Raw genomic sequence first — 15,827 nt, 5'->3', positions numbered from 1 at the left:
GTTACTGTACTGGTGTTAGTTTATGGTTGTGGAATAAACTTATAAAAGGCAGCAATCAGATGTCCGAGCCTGAGTACGACACAGTTTCATCAGTTAAAACACACCCTTACGGTGGGAGTTTGCTAAATTAAAGGTAGTTAACTTAGTAAAAACCGTACAATTATTGCTGCCTCTTTCACAACTTTTTAAAAATGTGTTGCAGACAGCAAAGTGATCATTTATTTTGAAAGAAGGTTTTAATATGTTTTTATTATTTTTGTCTAAACATTGATCTTAAATGATTAGTAAATGACTGTTGTTAAATATTAAAACTAAAGCAGAATGCCTTTTTCAGATATGTAGCTTTAGATCATTGTCCAATTACACAATTTAGGTTTTTTTTCTCTGTAACACAGACTGCCATTAAAAAAAAAACAAAAACAAAAAATCCCACACTAACAATAACTTCACTCCAGCTATCCTCCAGCTGCACTGGTAGAGCAGCACCCAGCTCCCTGAGCCTGAAGCGCAAACAGGAGGCTTCTCACAGGACGAAGCAGGTGAGCGTCTTAGAAAAAAAACCTCACTTCTGCCTCCTGGTGTTTCAAAGCTGCACTGTGGATCTCAGCCTCAAAAACCACAGACTGGTTTGCAAAAATTACACAGACAATATACAGACATAAACATGCCAGCATCATGACATGTTTTTACTCTGAGAAATATAAACCTGAACACAAATGAAAGGTCAGACTGCTGAGTTTGGAAATGCGTTTAGAAGAATACACACAGTCTGCTGAAAATTACACATGAGAAAGGGAAAGTTTCCAGCACCCATTAAAAGATGGGTGCAAATTCACATTTAACCCAATGTGACTGAAAATAGCTGTCTGCTCCGTATAGCACACCACAGCCTGACCAGTACAGAGCCTTCCGACTGGAGGAAAATATTGTCAGACTTGCAGTCTTTACTTTTCCAGAAAAAACATCCCGTCACAACCCACTTAGTCAATAACTTGATGTTTTTAGACTTTAAGAAAACACCTATGTTTGTGCAATTAAAAATGCTAAACAGGGACACTAACGCAGACATCTGTCACAAGAGTGCCAGTCAAAAGAGCTGTTAAAGGTGTTATGTTCACAGATCACCCTCACTGGGACATGTCACCCATAGAAAGTCTGCTAGGAATCCCCTGACTGCTGCTGCTCCGCACAGACAGAGAGAACCAGAAGGAGTGAGGAGAGAGAGAGAGAGAAAATCACCCTAGAGTGACAAGTGACATGGCACCATCATTAAAGATGACATCAGAATAAGGGAGGAACTTCCAGCAGGCAGATCCTCCACGCTGCTAAAGACCAGTATAAATACCTTGAGCCCAGTGCCCTGGGAAGCAGCAGCAGCCGCTCAGTCAAGAGAGACTCCACAACTAAGGATATACGAGCACCACGCCGGGACAGCAGCCTCCCAAGTTCCCCACTGTTTCTCCAGAGGCCTAAACCTTCCCGGTAAGGTGGCTTTTGCCTGATTTCAGGGGAATGTATCAGGGGATTCCCAGCTGGAGCCTGGCTCTGACTGAGAGGTGGGTCAGAGTGCTGACTGTAATGAGCCATGTGCTGCAGCTGGGTTTACACCAGGAGAGAGATTGCACCTGAGAGTGCCGATCCAACAAAATATTCCTCTAGCAGTGAATCAATAGATGTATGATTTTTTTTTTTTTTTTAAAGGACAAGCCAGTTTAATTTTTGGCCATCTCCTCCACTTGCACTGATTGTATGTGAAGATGCTTTTTCTCATAAAAGTGATTTTCTTTTTTGTCTTTGCAGGTTTAGCGTCACAAGATGGACCTGAGGGTAACAAGCCTCCTCCTCGTCCTCCTAGCATTAGCTGAGGCAACGCCTGAGAGGTATTATCATGTCCCAAAAGTGAGCAAGACTCCCTACCCTGTCAAGAGTCATGGTGAGTTTTATTGTGTGTGTTTTATTTTCATAAAAATCCCAATAACAAATCGAGGAGGAGCCAGAATAGAAAACATGCCTTAAAAAAACATGCAAAAAGTGCATCTATTTCTTTTAGTATGTTAACTCCAGACAAGCCCAGTGTTCAAATGACTGCAGGCTGGAACGCACACCTCTTTTAGACTCCATCAGTTTCATAATCCATCACATTTTTGTTGAGCAGTTAAAACCAAATGAAAGTGCTAAAAAGGAATAGATGACACTTGTCATATTTTGTAACCTGCTCTATTGCTGGAAAAATGAGGGAAACAGTACAAATGATGAATAAGATGAATTAAGCCATATCATTCCAATACTACCATCTTTAATGCCCACCAGGTTACTGAAGACCAGGGTCATGGTCATGGTCGGGTTTCATTTTAGCCACATACTGTCAGAAACTACAAGATCCTGCATTGGGCATACATTTATTTTAAGCGTACAGTTCACCAAACTCTACAAAGGTCAGCACTGACCTGGTGGACATTAAGTTACAAAAGGTATAAAGGTTTAAAAACTTGACCAAAATAAAATAGTAGTAATTTTTAATAAAACTTATAATATTCACTGGGTTGCTTGCAAACCATGTAGGGTTCTAGCCACATACTAAATAAGCATAGCTTTAAAAAATTGAAGATTTTGCCTTTTACAGACATTTTTGCCTCATACTGTTACAAGATTCCAGTTTGGGTATGCTAGCCTGAATATTCCATATAAAGGGAGGAGATGTGAACCTAAGCCTAACTCCGTCCCTTACGATAAACTGGTTGCCAGCAACCTGGTGGACATTAAGAGGTTTAAAAAGGAAACTCAAAGCAAGGTTTTCAAGTCACCACCTCACGACAAAAATTGCCGTTTGAGCTGTCACCGCTGATCTGATAACCTGCATGAACCCTGCAAACACAGCAGCCTTTTACATAGGTTGAAGACAATCTTTCAACAAGCTACACGTCATTATCCTCATCATAATTATCATCGCTACGAATGTCACATATCCTGGCAAACTCCTGACTCATATACATATGGAAAGTGCCACCCTCCTTAATTAAGTGCTATCAAGCAGGCCAAGTAAACTGCTGTGTACCGCTGTATATAACTGAAAGGTGGGGTAGGGCTGTAAGCAAGCACTTGTGCTCTGGATAAATTAAGTTTAAAGAGGAAAGCTGTGTATACTGCATGTGTCATAAAAAACAAAGCAGTAGTTATGACACAGCAACCAAGATGATGCCTAAAACTAAATTTTATACCCCAACAAAACAAAGAGTCAAACTTTCAGAAGGACTTATTTCTGCTGCTTTGCTCTGATGTGGTTTGACTTGTGTGCCTTTACGTAAATCTAGATTTCAAAGTCAACAATGCAAGCTCAAATTTGACAAATCTCCAAAACAGATGCTGCGACCACGTTGCAGGCACGCCCTCGCAAAGTGCCTTGTGGTATTAAAATCACACCATACAATTACAAGGGGAAAAAAACCTATACAGGCTGCGGAGAAATGCTCTCATAAGTTCAAACAGTAAATCTCCCAAACAAACCACAGCAAATTTAATGGACCTTCACTCAGCTGAAAGAATGGAAACAGTCTTTCTAATATAAAAGACAGAATCAAGAGTCAGACTGAGGGGGTATTTACTGAAGCAGCCAAACTGAGCGTGGATAATGACACTACATGGAATGTGAGCCTAACCATGCACAGTGTTTACAGGCAACACGCAGTTCAGATCAGGGGTTAGCTACCGAGGCCAGTATCATCACCTTCATTTTGTGGTTTTCTTGGCTGCCAAAAATTCCCACTTCTGGACAAACATCTCCTGTGAGGTTTCAAGCACAGCCTTTATGTGACAGGAAAATGATAGCCCTCTCAGAGAACTTTTTTTTCTCAAAACACCATCTCAAAAGAGAGGCCAGCACCATTTGATTTGTTTCTCTGACAGGGCTTCATTTGACAAGGATGCATCCAGAGTTATGATGAAAAGCTACAGCATTTATATAAATGATTTGTCTTGTTAATATTAAAGCTCAGAGTGCTCAGGTTTTCATTTTTACAGTAGAAATGAAAATGATAATTATATTATTTATAAAGATACTTAAAGGTAGACAGCTCTGGAAACTGTGTCCTTTACTTTACTTTCACTAAAAGTATTAAATTAACTTTAAGATAGTACCAAACTGAAAAATAATACATGTAAGTTTAAGTCATCAGTAAAAATTCCAATGCATGAACAACAAATGTAATCTCTTAATCTCAGCCATGTCATCTGCAAAAGACTTGAGGTTAGGGTTGATTTTCACCAAACGGGCATATTTTCAGAAACTAAAAAAATGTTGCCTTTCAAATCAAATCTCTTACATGCATTTTGATCCTGCAGTTAACCCCCCATTTTTTAACGATTTCTATTTGCATATTTCAAAAAAGACAAAAACTCCTGATACATGGTATATGTGAACCTAATCCTAATCCAAACCAGTCTGCTAGCAACCTGTTTGATGTTAAGAGGTCAAGAGACAACACAACTAGACTGTCTGGAAGTTATGTGTGTTGCCTTAGGTTTGAAGAACAAACTGCCAACTTTGTCCATGATGCTCCCTATCTACTGTTAAATTGGAGTAAAGCTATAAATAGTTTGTATTGTTGGAGAAAAGGAACTATGCTTAACTACACCTATATTATAGCTGTAAATTTAGTGAACACTAACTTCCACTACAAACTGGCATTATACACCAGTTTAGCACACATATTCATCCCACTTTAGCCATTACTTGTACTTGTATTGTACTTTATATGGCACGAAATGCATTAAGATGATGTTGATTTGATGCCACCAACTACACATTTACTAGCATGGGCAGTACAGGAAAAGGATGGGTGCAGTATTGGGTGGACATATACAGCTGCTGTTCATAGGAGAGGGTACAACTGGGTCTTATACCAGCAAGCATAAACTGTGTGGGAGCAACACCACAGATTACTGTGCTGTGAAGATCATGCTGTGAAAAACCCACTCCACAATTTACAGGGATCAGTGTTTCAAGTCAGATTGTGATCTTATGGAGAAGATATCAGATGTCAGGGTTATTCAAGGGTCATAAAAGGCTGTACAATAAATGGACACAAGATGCTCTATTATGAAGCCACTATCTCAACATATAAATTCAATTTCAGTTCATCAATACATTTACTAAATTCAAAGATAAAGATAGAGCTGAGCAAAAGCTAAAACCAGAAAAAACGGAGGCATAATAACATTTTGACATATACATTCTATCAACTGATTAATTACTTTTTTTGTGGGTTTTTGTAATCCCTAGCTGTTGAAGGCCAGCCAGGCCCTCAAGGTCCTCCAGGTGAGCCAGGACCAATGGGACCTCCTGGACCTCCTGGAAAGAGTGGTGTGGGACACACTGGACCACAAGGCCCACCTGGACCACCCGGACCACCTGGTTTCACTCAAGCAGGTAAACCTGGTGTCTCAGGTAGCCCTGGAAAACCAGGCGCCCCTGGAAAGCCTGGAGAAAGAGGTCAGCCTGGCGCAACTGGACCAATGGGTCACAGAGGTGCACCTGGTACCCCTGGATCTCCTGGACCTGCTGGACTTTCTTCTGTTGGAAAACCTGGACCAGCTGGGATCTCTGGAGCAATGGGTCCAAGAGGAGAGCCTGGTTTAAAGGGACATCCTGGAATTCCTGGTCTTCATGGACCCAAAGGAGAGAGAGGCATTGGAGTTCCTGGCGTTCAAGGACCAGCAGGGCCTGTTGGGCCAATGGGCCCATCTGGAATGCCTGGAAAACCTGGAATTGGTAAACCTGGTGCCACCGGTTATCCTGGAGAACCTGGCAAGCCTGGTGAGCCTGGAAGAGATGGTTCACCTGGACCAATGGGTGTGCAAGGGCCAAAGGGTCATACTGGGCAACCAGGCACAGGAGCACCAGGAAAACCCGGTCAGAATGGCACCCCAGGTATGCCTGGACCAATGGGAGTAAAAGGTCCACAGGGTCCTGCTGGTCAACCAGGCTCACCTGGCATGCCAGGTGTTGGCAAAACAGGTGAACCTGGAATTCCAGGTAGCAGAGGAGCCCCCGGTAGTCCAGGAACTACTGGTCAAAAAGGAGAGCCAGGCCCAACTGGATTTACCGGTCAGCCAGGTGCTACTGGTCCCATGGGTCCAGCTGGCCCACAGGGTGCAAGAGGATTTCAGGGTGAGACAGGCCCAGTTGGGCCCAAAGGTGACATTGGCATGGTAGGTGCACCGGGCCCAAGAGGAACCAAAGGAGAACAGGGAGCTCCAGGTTTCACTGGAAAACCAGGTACCCCTGGAGCAGTAGGTCCATCGGGAATCCCAGGTCATAATGGTGCTCAAGGTCCAAAGGGTTCACAAGGCCATCAAGGTGCCCCAGGACTCCCAGGTATTAATGGTGCCCAAGGGCCAAAGGGACACACTGGCGCCCCAGGAGCACCAGGTAAAAGCGGTGAGTCTGGACTGCCTGGACCAATGGGACCCGTTGGACCTCCTGGTCCTTCAGGTCCCACTGGATTCAAGGGTCATCCAGGTCTTCCAGGTCCACCTGGCCCAGCTGGCTTGACAGCTAAGGGAATTCCTGGTCCCCATGGTCCTCCTGGAATTCCTGGTTCCAGAGGTCATGATGGTCTCCCAGGTCCTGCTGGTCCTCCTGGACCACCTGGTCCACCAGGAGAAATGGTCTACCACCATGAGAAGAGCATGCCAATCAAATCTCATGAGGTTGTGATGCCTCAGATGATTAAGGCTCCTATGTCCGCTTTTAGTGCTGTGCTAACCACGGCCTACCCCCCAGCGGTAACCCCTATTCAGTTTAACCAGATTCTGTACAATGGCGAGAACCATTATGACCCTCACAGTGGCGTGTTCACCTGCCAGGTCCCAGGCCTCTACTATTTCAGCTATCACTTTCATGTCAATGGTGCCAATGCTTTGGTGGCCCTCTACAGAAATGAGGAGCCAGTTCTTTTCACCTATGATGAGTACAACAAGGGCTTCCTGGATGAGATGGCAGGCAGTGCTGTTCTCCAGCTGTATACAGGTGACAGAGTCTATATTCAGGTCCCTGATGAGGAGAGTAATGGCATATTTGCTGCCGATAATGTTCACTGCGGTTTCTCTGGGTTCTTGATTGCCTCAACGTGATTTCACAAATCCAAATAAACCTCAAAACCTTATAAAACATTTAAATACTCAGAGAAAAATATCACTTTACAAAGTTCAGAATTTGGATTGCAGATTAAAGAAAAATGTGGTTACAAGTTTTAAAGGTTTAACCGCCTCATTAAATGTCTTCAATTTGCTAAGAAGTTGTTCAGAAATTTATTGCAGATTAAAAATGATCACTTTCCCCAGTTTACTTTGTGTGTGCCTTTGGAATTTTAAAATCCATGAAACATAACAACATAAGATACATGATACTTTAAGTGGTGCTCTACAACTGCCTGTAACATTTACAGCATGTCTTTTACTTGTGTTTGTTTTATTAATGTCTGTTGTTTAAGAATTTTCCTGTAATATACATATAAAAAGACATACAAGAAGGCAAACGTGTACTATATGTCATTAGAGATCAGCACATTCTCACAAGCACTGTGATCAGGAAAGGAACGTAAGATAAAAAAAATTCAAACCATTTTTTCTAAACAACTATGTCTCCTTGGATGTGTTAAGTTATGTACCACTCACTGACCAAACATGGAATAAAAGTTCTTATTTGAAAACGAAAGATTACCTATGTGTGTTAATTTGTGTTCTTCTCATAAGAAATCTAAAATGTATGCAGGTTTGTAATAAAATTCTTACCTCTGAACGCAGATGTGTTGTAATTGTGGTCAATGGCAGCCACCATGTCTTTCCAAAAGTCAGAATTCACCTCATTTCCTCGCTGTTTGAGAAACAAACATAAATTAAGTTTCAGTATGTGTTCTCTTCATGAAAATGCCAACCAATATTACAAATCTCACAGTAAAAAAACAAAAATGACCTTGTGCAACATGTCAACGACTCGTCCACAGAGAAGGGCACCAGGCAGATCAAAGTAGTTATCATAGAAGTAGTATTTTGCTGCAAAGACCAAAAGAAAATATTAGCAAATGAATGAAATGTAAAAAAAAAACTGTGAAAAAATATAAAGAAAATATACATTAGCTTCTCAACTGCTTAAGCTCCAACAAGTCACTGGCAAACCATTTAGCCACAAATTAAAAAAGCACAGTTTCAAAAACATTACAGTGAAAGCTATTACCTTTCAAATCAAGTTTTTCACATGCAATCTGCTGTAAGCTTATTATTCAGTTTAAGATTATTATTCAGTAAGGTATCCCAAATAGGTGAAATTTCCATATAAAGGAGAAGACATCACCAACCCACAGGTCTCTAGTGATATGGGAGATATTAAGAGGTCAGGAGCTAACAGCTTACAGTTACTGATTGATACAGATGGATGTAAACATCATACAAGATCTCGTGAAGGAGGTACTGAGGCTATTAAAGTGATTCCACTCTCTTTTGGGGCCATAATGTTTGATGATTTCTTCTGTGCTGAGATCACTGGTTCCATGTGTCGCTCTATTCAAACAGAAGAAAAACCGTGATAAAGTTATCATCTCACTTTGAAGTTCTGTGAACGCTGAAACTGTCATGATGCAGACTCATACCTTAAGACAGTTCCATCTTCCGCTAGCTTTACAAGGTTTCCATCCTCCAGATCCACCACTAGCCCTTTAAAACTGAACACAAAAGTCTCTGTTAGAAAAACTATCTGCAGTTACTTGATTTACAAGTACAAAATCAGTGGTCAAGCAATTGTTTGCCATCTGTTGAGCCTACCAATTGTTGGTTTCACCGTGTGTTCAGGGGAAAATGCTTATACGCCACAGCCAGATGGATAAAGAATGTGTATGCACAAAAACTTGCATAAATGGGAAATGTGCTGTAGAACTATAGCAACACCAGGCGTACGTCTGACCATACCTACAACTCTTTTTTTTAAGCAAGGCAAGACCTTTGGACTTGAGCAAAATAATAAGGTGAAGCCATATTTAACATTTAACAGCAACATTTTCACATTTCAAATTGTACCCTAATAAATGGGTGCTATAAATAGCTGATGTTTTCTTTCTGCGAACTGATGTACTTTTTTCCTTTTTACATCTGCCAGGTCCTTTTGTTCTAAATGTAGAGTTGATAGCCTCCATTACTCTTTCTCCTTTGAGTAGTTTTTCTTTTGCTGTCTGATATCAGATCTAAGATTGCTAAACACACATTTCTATTGTGAATTTACATCCATCCATGGCTAATAAAGGGAGAGGGAATGAGCCACAGGTGTAAAAGCACAAGACGACTAACATTTATTAAACAAGACTGTGTCCATGCACAACTTTGTAAATCTGATAAAAAAAAAAATAATAATGTGTGGGTAAATTACAATAAAGTTTCTTGCATTTTATTGTAACTTAAAGACTGTTATCAGGGTGTAGATGCCATAAAAGTGCAAAAACAACTCCAAATTGATTCATTATTAATTATCTTTTCAACCTGAAAACACCAACATGAATTTTGTAACACTATCACTACCTTATCCAGCTAGCATTAGCCAATTAGCTGAAGAATTAGCTTGTCTTTTGTGTCCTGACATCCCTTTTGAAGAGGAAATTTTGACCCATTCAGATGTAAAACTTTTGCATACCTTTTATACAGAATATATAAGGGACATTCTTTTTCATGCTTTTGTCCTGGTGAAAGTACTCAAGATATACTTAACCCTTGTATGGTGTTCGGGTCTGTGAGACCCGTTTTCAGTTTTTTTTCAAAAGAAAAATTAAACAATTAATTATTTTTTCAACCTGAAATTCATTGGCTTTGGCTTATTTTCTGTGAAGAACATGAATCTGAACAAATTTTCAATGACCTCATACTGTACCTCCCCCCACGCATTTACATTACATACAAGGTGTTCGGGTCCACTGGACCCAGGTCTAATAAAAGTGTTGAAAGTGTAGGTCCTGTGTTCCCACACTCTGTCTTCCTCCTTTCTGGTGCTGCTGATAGTGTTTTCTTCCCCTCCTGCTCCGCACAAAGTTGCAACATTGTTGAAAATTCAACTATCAACACTGTCTGCTCTTACATTCCCGCACATTTTACCCTCTTTCTTTAGGGATCCAAATTTTATTTTCTCATACCCTGTCCCACCTGCAAATTAGGGGCATAATACTATAAATAAGACTTTGCCAGTGTGGTTCTTTATCACAACTGATCAAGATGGCAAAAGATTATCTGCTGCGAGGGCCATCCAATTGATTTTGGAAGAGAGAGGGGCTTCTGATGATGATGTTGACAAAGAGGTTTCAGAATATTTCACATTTCTGAGTCTGACAGTGACTTTGAAGAAGAGGATGAGGTTGAGCACCATTTAGTAACAAAACGAAGACGAGTACCCCATCTGCAGCCAGCTCCAGGACCAGAACAAGCCCACCAGACAGCAAGTGAAGAAATATGGATGTCAATAACTGGTGAAATTGAATGGTCTTCTTGCCCAAGAAATGAGCCACCCTGCAGAGCTGCTACTGTGATAAGCCAGGGCCAACACGGCTGACAGGACATCAAGTCTTCATTTGAGCTTTTCATCCCAGATTCCATCCAGAAAATTATTCTGGATTGCAGTAATCTAGAAGGAAGGTGTGTTTTTGGAGAGAGGTGGAAGGAGATGGACCAAATCCATCTAAGAACCCCAAAGGCCTACTTTGGGGTTCTTATCCTTGCTGGAGTTTTCAGGTCCAAAGGGGAATCCACAGAATCCCTGTGGGATGCAGAAACCGGCAAGAACCTTTCCATGCATCAATGTTTCTGGAAAACTTCAACAAAATTTCCAGGATTATCCGTTTTGATAACCGAGACGACAGACCAGCTCGACGGCAGAGAGACAAGCTACCTGCCATCAGGACAGTGTGGGATAAGTGTGTGCACCACCTCCCCTGTTTTACAACCCTGGGCCTAATGTCACCATTGATGAGCAGCTGATCCCATTTAGTTGTGAAACATATTGCTTCACGTGTAAATGTGTTGTGTCTTTCCACTCACTCCACTTGATTATAACAGATTTTTTTATAACATTTTATATAAAAGAAAAACGAGAAGCACATTAATTCATAAATGTGATCTAACAAAGGTAAAGGGAAAAAATTAACCATGTTTGCTGTTCATATGGCTTGTAATTGGGATGAAGTAAACATCTGTTGAGTCATTTAACATAAAATTGTTTGATAGTGTTAATTTGGAAAGCCAAAACTCTAGCGGGTCCACCAGACCCATGAACACTGGCTGAGTAACAAAAATACGAACACCACACAAGGGTTAAAAGAAAACCACCAAAGTGGAGCTCCTGCAATGACTTTGATTGATTAAAAGTGATTAAAATACAACTTTCAGTATGTCCACACTTCTTTGGTTTTGTACATATGAGAGGCAGAATATTTGTGGTTTGAAACAAATTGATATGTCTGCACTATGGTTTGATGAAATGTTCAGTAAGGTTGAATGGTACTCTGCCCTTCAGGGCTTCACACAAACGAAAACTGTGAATAGGAATGTTTGCACTTCGGTGGGTGCTGATAGTGACATCTGAATGCGAATATTGATTTTACTTGGATATGGGTTAGTACTGGCCTACTAACAGTCAACACAGCAGAGGGAAAGATACATTCATCAATGATGAAGTGCAGGTTAACATTCTGTTCTTCAAAGATGTTACTTCTTTTTTAGCCATTAATATCAGATGAATGTAGTACCTGAGGGATCGTCAGATATTCATTACACGTGTTTCTGTCCCATTTTGCTTTAGGCCGACAAAACTGATGCTGCTGCTGACTCACCAGAAATCCCAGGTAGCAGGAGTTAGATTCAGCAGGTCTTTGTCATATCCTTTATGCTCCACCAGATATCTGGCAAAGCTCTCGTAGATAAGCTGTAAACACAAAGAGCACATACCATCACACACCGAAGTGTACAGAGAGTGCTACAGAATGCCAAAAATATACAGGTTTATATTCCAAATTAAGGCTATACTAAAGACTTTCCTCATTCTTCTCTGGTTTAGGTTATTAGCATTTTTTCAACATGTTTTATACTGGGGGTTTATTTATACTGGGGGTTTATTTATACTGGGGGTTTATTTATTCATATCTAAACCATGCTTTTCTTTTCTTAACAAGTTAACACAGACTCATTGCCAAAAAAAGACCTATTATGACCCTGATATAATGAAGAACAACTAGTTATTGCTCATAACCGCTCAGGTTTTTTTATTTTTTTTTTATTTACAGAAATACTTATTATAGAATATGACCTCCATGAGTCAGCATAAGCATAGAAACAGCTGCACAAAGTATGGGTCCACAAAGGGAACCAATGGATTATAGTGCTCACAGACTCTAAAGACCCGAAGGTAACTATAAACTGGAGAGTTCACGTACTAAGCTTGTCAGTATTTAAACCTTTCATGTTACACATATCTGTACGATGCTTTGTGAATATCAAAGGAAAAATCCACATCACGGCATTAAGTTAGTTTTCACTCACAGATAATAAACACTAGTCTATTAAAACTGGACGACATCTCTATCACTGACATATCCATTGTGTGATATGTGTAAAGAATTGAACTGTGCGTATCTGACATTGATGGAAAACAAATGAACTCCAGGCCTTGGTAAGTTGCAGGAAACAAGGATTCAGCAGTTATTTATTTGTCATACGATGTCACGGGATCCAGCAACACCCCGCGAGTCCGCAGTGTTGTTATTATTTACTCTAACGACATCAGATGAAGAAGGGTATGAAAATGTGCTGGCTATCAGCAGGCCTCTGAGGGGACTTAAACACTTAAAGACATGTATGTGTGAGCATCACCGCCGACGTTCACCCCGTGAGTCACGCAGAGTGACTGCAGCAGCGGCAGCATCACATCACATCAAACCTCCCACAGCACACACCAGCGTTTTCACCAGCGAGCCTTGATGCCAGTGAAAAATGCCACAGATGCCCGCTGAGCCCGCTGGCCAGCCACGGGTTGTTTCTATTCCAGATGTGTTGCGAGCCAGCGCCTCGCGGCCACCGTACGGTTGTGTGCGTGTGAAGCTAGCCGCGCGCGCTGCACACTCACCCTGGAGGTCTCTTTCAGATGGTAGCGGCAGAGCGTGTGGTCCAGGTCGAAGCCGATAACGTCGCAGTCCGAAAGGCTGAAGTATTCGCTCATTGTTGCTGAGGCTGGGGGACGCTCCGAAGCACCAACTTGGGCACAGCAGCACAAACACTCCGAGTGTGTCAATGTCACCGTGTGACGGCGAGGATGGCTCTGCGCTCTGCCTGCGCGAAAATAATCCCACCAGCGCGGCTTTTCCTCAACGCAAATGGCTGATCACAGAACGGTTAATGTCAATAAGTTGTCCACATGGAGGCAGAAGTTTAACTCCTGTGTGCCAGAAGAAGACAAGACAGCACGCAGTGCTTCCGGGTGTGAAACCGTAATACACAGTGTATAGGTATCGGGTAAATTAGGTAAAAGTCGTCCATCTAGGGCACGCAAAGGCTAATGCCTGCAGTAGTGATTGCAGCATCCCACCACGTACATATACCCGCACTTGTACAGATATAATTAGTCTCTCCAGTTGGAGGCTCTGGGAGATCACAACAATGCACGGTTTGTCACACAGAATAGACTAAATTAATCATGTATACACTGTACACAAACAGAAAACAGCAAATGCTTACAGACAACTGAACCTGATAGCCAGCGTTAAAGACAAATACAAAAAAAAACTGGATCAAAAAATAGACAATGTAGAAAATCAAGACATAAATACACAGAACACAAAGAAACTAAAACCGCGAATAGATGAAAAAACAAAGAATTAATAAATCTGGAAAACACAACGTAATACAAACAACATTCATAAAAACATAAAGCTGTTTTTTCTAGTTGCCAGAAAAAAAGCTTTAAAGATGATGAAGAATCTGCTGAAGAATCAGCATATATGCAAAAACATACTTCTAGTTGTGCTGCTTCAGAAATAAACACACACAAACAAAAAGAAGGACAATTCAAGTCTATGAACATGAACAAATGCAGCACAGTTGGCAGATATCTTGAATAGCCAAATCATGAATCTAAATCATGTGGTCTAAAATCATGTGTTTATCCATTTATTCTTCCTCTTTGTGAACATTTCCTTGTTTGTCATAAGAACGACCTGAAACCGGAGGGTACTTCACCTTTCACCCTGTGACAGATGGGACAGATTCTAATAGCAAAACTGAACTGAAGAAGTTAAGAAGATGGACAATGGCAATGCCAAGGAGCTGTCAGACCACACATGTTAAATAAATGTATACACAATATAGACTTTAAAAATAGTTTTAAGTTAAAAGTACATTACAAATTTAAGAGAATGTGAAAAAAAAAACATACATGAGAGCAGGCTGTAGTTGACTTATTTTACTCAGTGCTGATACAACCACCGCTCCCAAACCCAACCTTAATTTTAAGGTCAATTTGTCTTACACAGCTACCACCATCCAAACATCACCTGAAGTCGCCTTTGTTGTAGTTTGCACTACTGTAGGACCACATTAGGCCATGACACATTAGGCCATGACATAACCTTACAGTAACCTGTCTCAATCTTTAGCTTTTTATTTTGTTCTCAAGAGAAATCCTTTCATTTTTCAACAGCACACTTTTATATTTTCTTCCCCATGTGTCGTGGATTTTACAGGACATATAACATGTCCAATAAGATTAATTTTAAATGTATTGGAGAAACATATTTGGTTTTGATTTATGTTTTCCTATTTTGTATATGTTTTATATTTGACCTTTTTCAAACAGAGTCCCAAAGCATTTTTATTTCAACAGCCCTTATTGCCCTTAATAACAGTTTTAACTATGTTTACCTCTTTCACCATTTCTACAGTTAAAAGAGGAAACAAAGGTCAGCAGTTAGAATCAAATTGTGGTGGCCAGTTATTTTGATATGTGTCTGAACTCCATCAGGAAGTCTGGCAGTAGCACCTCTATAGAGATGCAGTGAGTGTGGTATAGATAACAGACAGAAAGTACTACATATTATTCCCACATCATGGAGAAATGCAATAACAACATTATGGAAATAAAAATATGAAATATGCAAATTATTTAAGCATTGCAAAATTAACCAAAACTATTAATGGAATGTGAAGAAACAGCAATGACTTAATGAACAAAACATCTATGAAGTATGTTGTAGAGATCTAATCTGAAGGTGAACAGTGGCCAGGCTGGTGTAATATCAGTATGTACCCTAAGGTGGTGTGGAAAGATAATGTCCCTGCTGTCATGGGATGAAAGGCAAGGAGACAGACAAACATTCACTCTTACAACTCCAGTCTTTCCTAACATGCATCCTTTGGAATGCAGGTGGAAATCTGCACACGCAAAAGGACCAATCCAAAAGGGTAGTTTCAGAAAGAGAAAATTTTTTAATCAAAGCTTGGTTATATAATGCAAAATGAGCTCCTAAGTGAACATGATTCATAATAGTTGCTTTCTGGTAAGGAAGTCAGTGAGAAGAATGCTTGCTATGTTTGAAGCAAGGAGAACCAGTTGGTTGAGAGTGACGCATAGTAGCACTGTCCTGAAAAAGGTATCTTCCAGTCAAGTGGAGTTAGGTTTGACACATATACTGCCCATTTCAAAATATGTTCATTTGTCATCATTTAAGTGTAATTTTAAATTCTCTTTGAATGTGTTACTGCATGTCAGTGTGTTCATGTCTGGAAATAATTTTGTTCACAGAGGTTTTTAT

The 15,827-nt window shown here is 40.6% G+C and overlaps 2 protein-coding genes across 2 annotated transcripts in view; one reads left to right on the top strand and one right to left on the bottom strand.

Annotated features, from left to right (window-relative positions):
• The window catches only part of nt5dc1 (5'-nucleotidase domain containing 1), a 75,941-nt gene extending 62,401 nt beyond the window's left edge, over positions 1-13,540 (bottom strand). Inside the window, exons 1-6 of the mRNA XM_004566214.5 lie at positions 13,148-13,540; positions 11,859-11,950; positions 8,646-8,717; positions 8,447-8,556; positions 7,973-8,052; positions 7,792-7,873 (exon numbers count right to left, since the gene is read on the bottom strand). Of these exons, the coding sequence (XP_004566271.1) occupies positions 7,792-7,873; positions 7,973-8,052; positions 8,447-8,556; positions 8,646-8,717; positions 11,859-11,950; positions 13,148-13,240 (529 nt within the window). The 5' untranslated portion in view covers positions 13,241-13,540. The remainder of the gene's footprint in view (positions 1-7,791; positions 7,874-7,972; positions 8,053-8,446; positions 8,557-8,645; positions 8,718-11,858; positions 11,951-13,147) is intronic.
• col10a1b (collagen, type X, alpha 1b) lies at positions 1,332-7,714 on the top strand. Its single transcript, XM_004566213.4, has 3 exons — positions 1,332-1,482; positions 1,801-1,933; positions 5,279-7,714. Exons 2-3 carry the CDS (start codon positions 1,816-1,818, stop codon positions 7,129-7,131), a joined length of 1,971 nt encoding a protein of 656 aa, XP_004566270.1. The 5' UTR covers positions 1,332-1,482; positions 1,801-1,815; the 3' UTR covers positions 7,132-7,714.
• Positions 13,541-15,827: the final 2,287 nt, after the last annotated feature.

The sequence above is a fragment of the Maylandia zebra genome, linkage group LG15 (assembly GCF_041146795.1).
Source record: "Maylandia zebra isolate NMK-2024a linkage group LG15, Mzebra_GT3a, whole genome shotgun sequence".
Taxonomy (NCBI): domain Eukaryota; kingdom Metazoa; phylum Chordata; class Actinopteri; order Cichliformes; family Cichlidae; genus Maylandia; species Maylandia zebra.
The sequence above is the reverse complement of the archived record's forward strand: the minus strand, read 5'-3'. Positions and strand labels throughout refer to the sequence as shown.

Excerpts from the sequence above, each read along its gene's own strand:
- col10a1b (XM_004566213.4), top strand. The coding sequence starts at position 1,816 with ATGGACCTGAGGGTAACAAGCCTCCTCCTCGTCCTCCTAGCATTAGCT. Across the intron at positions 1,934-5,278 it reads CTACCCTGTCAAGAGTCATG|CTGTTGAAGGCCAGCCAGGC; the intron begins GTGAGTTTTATT and ends TGTAATCCCTAG.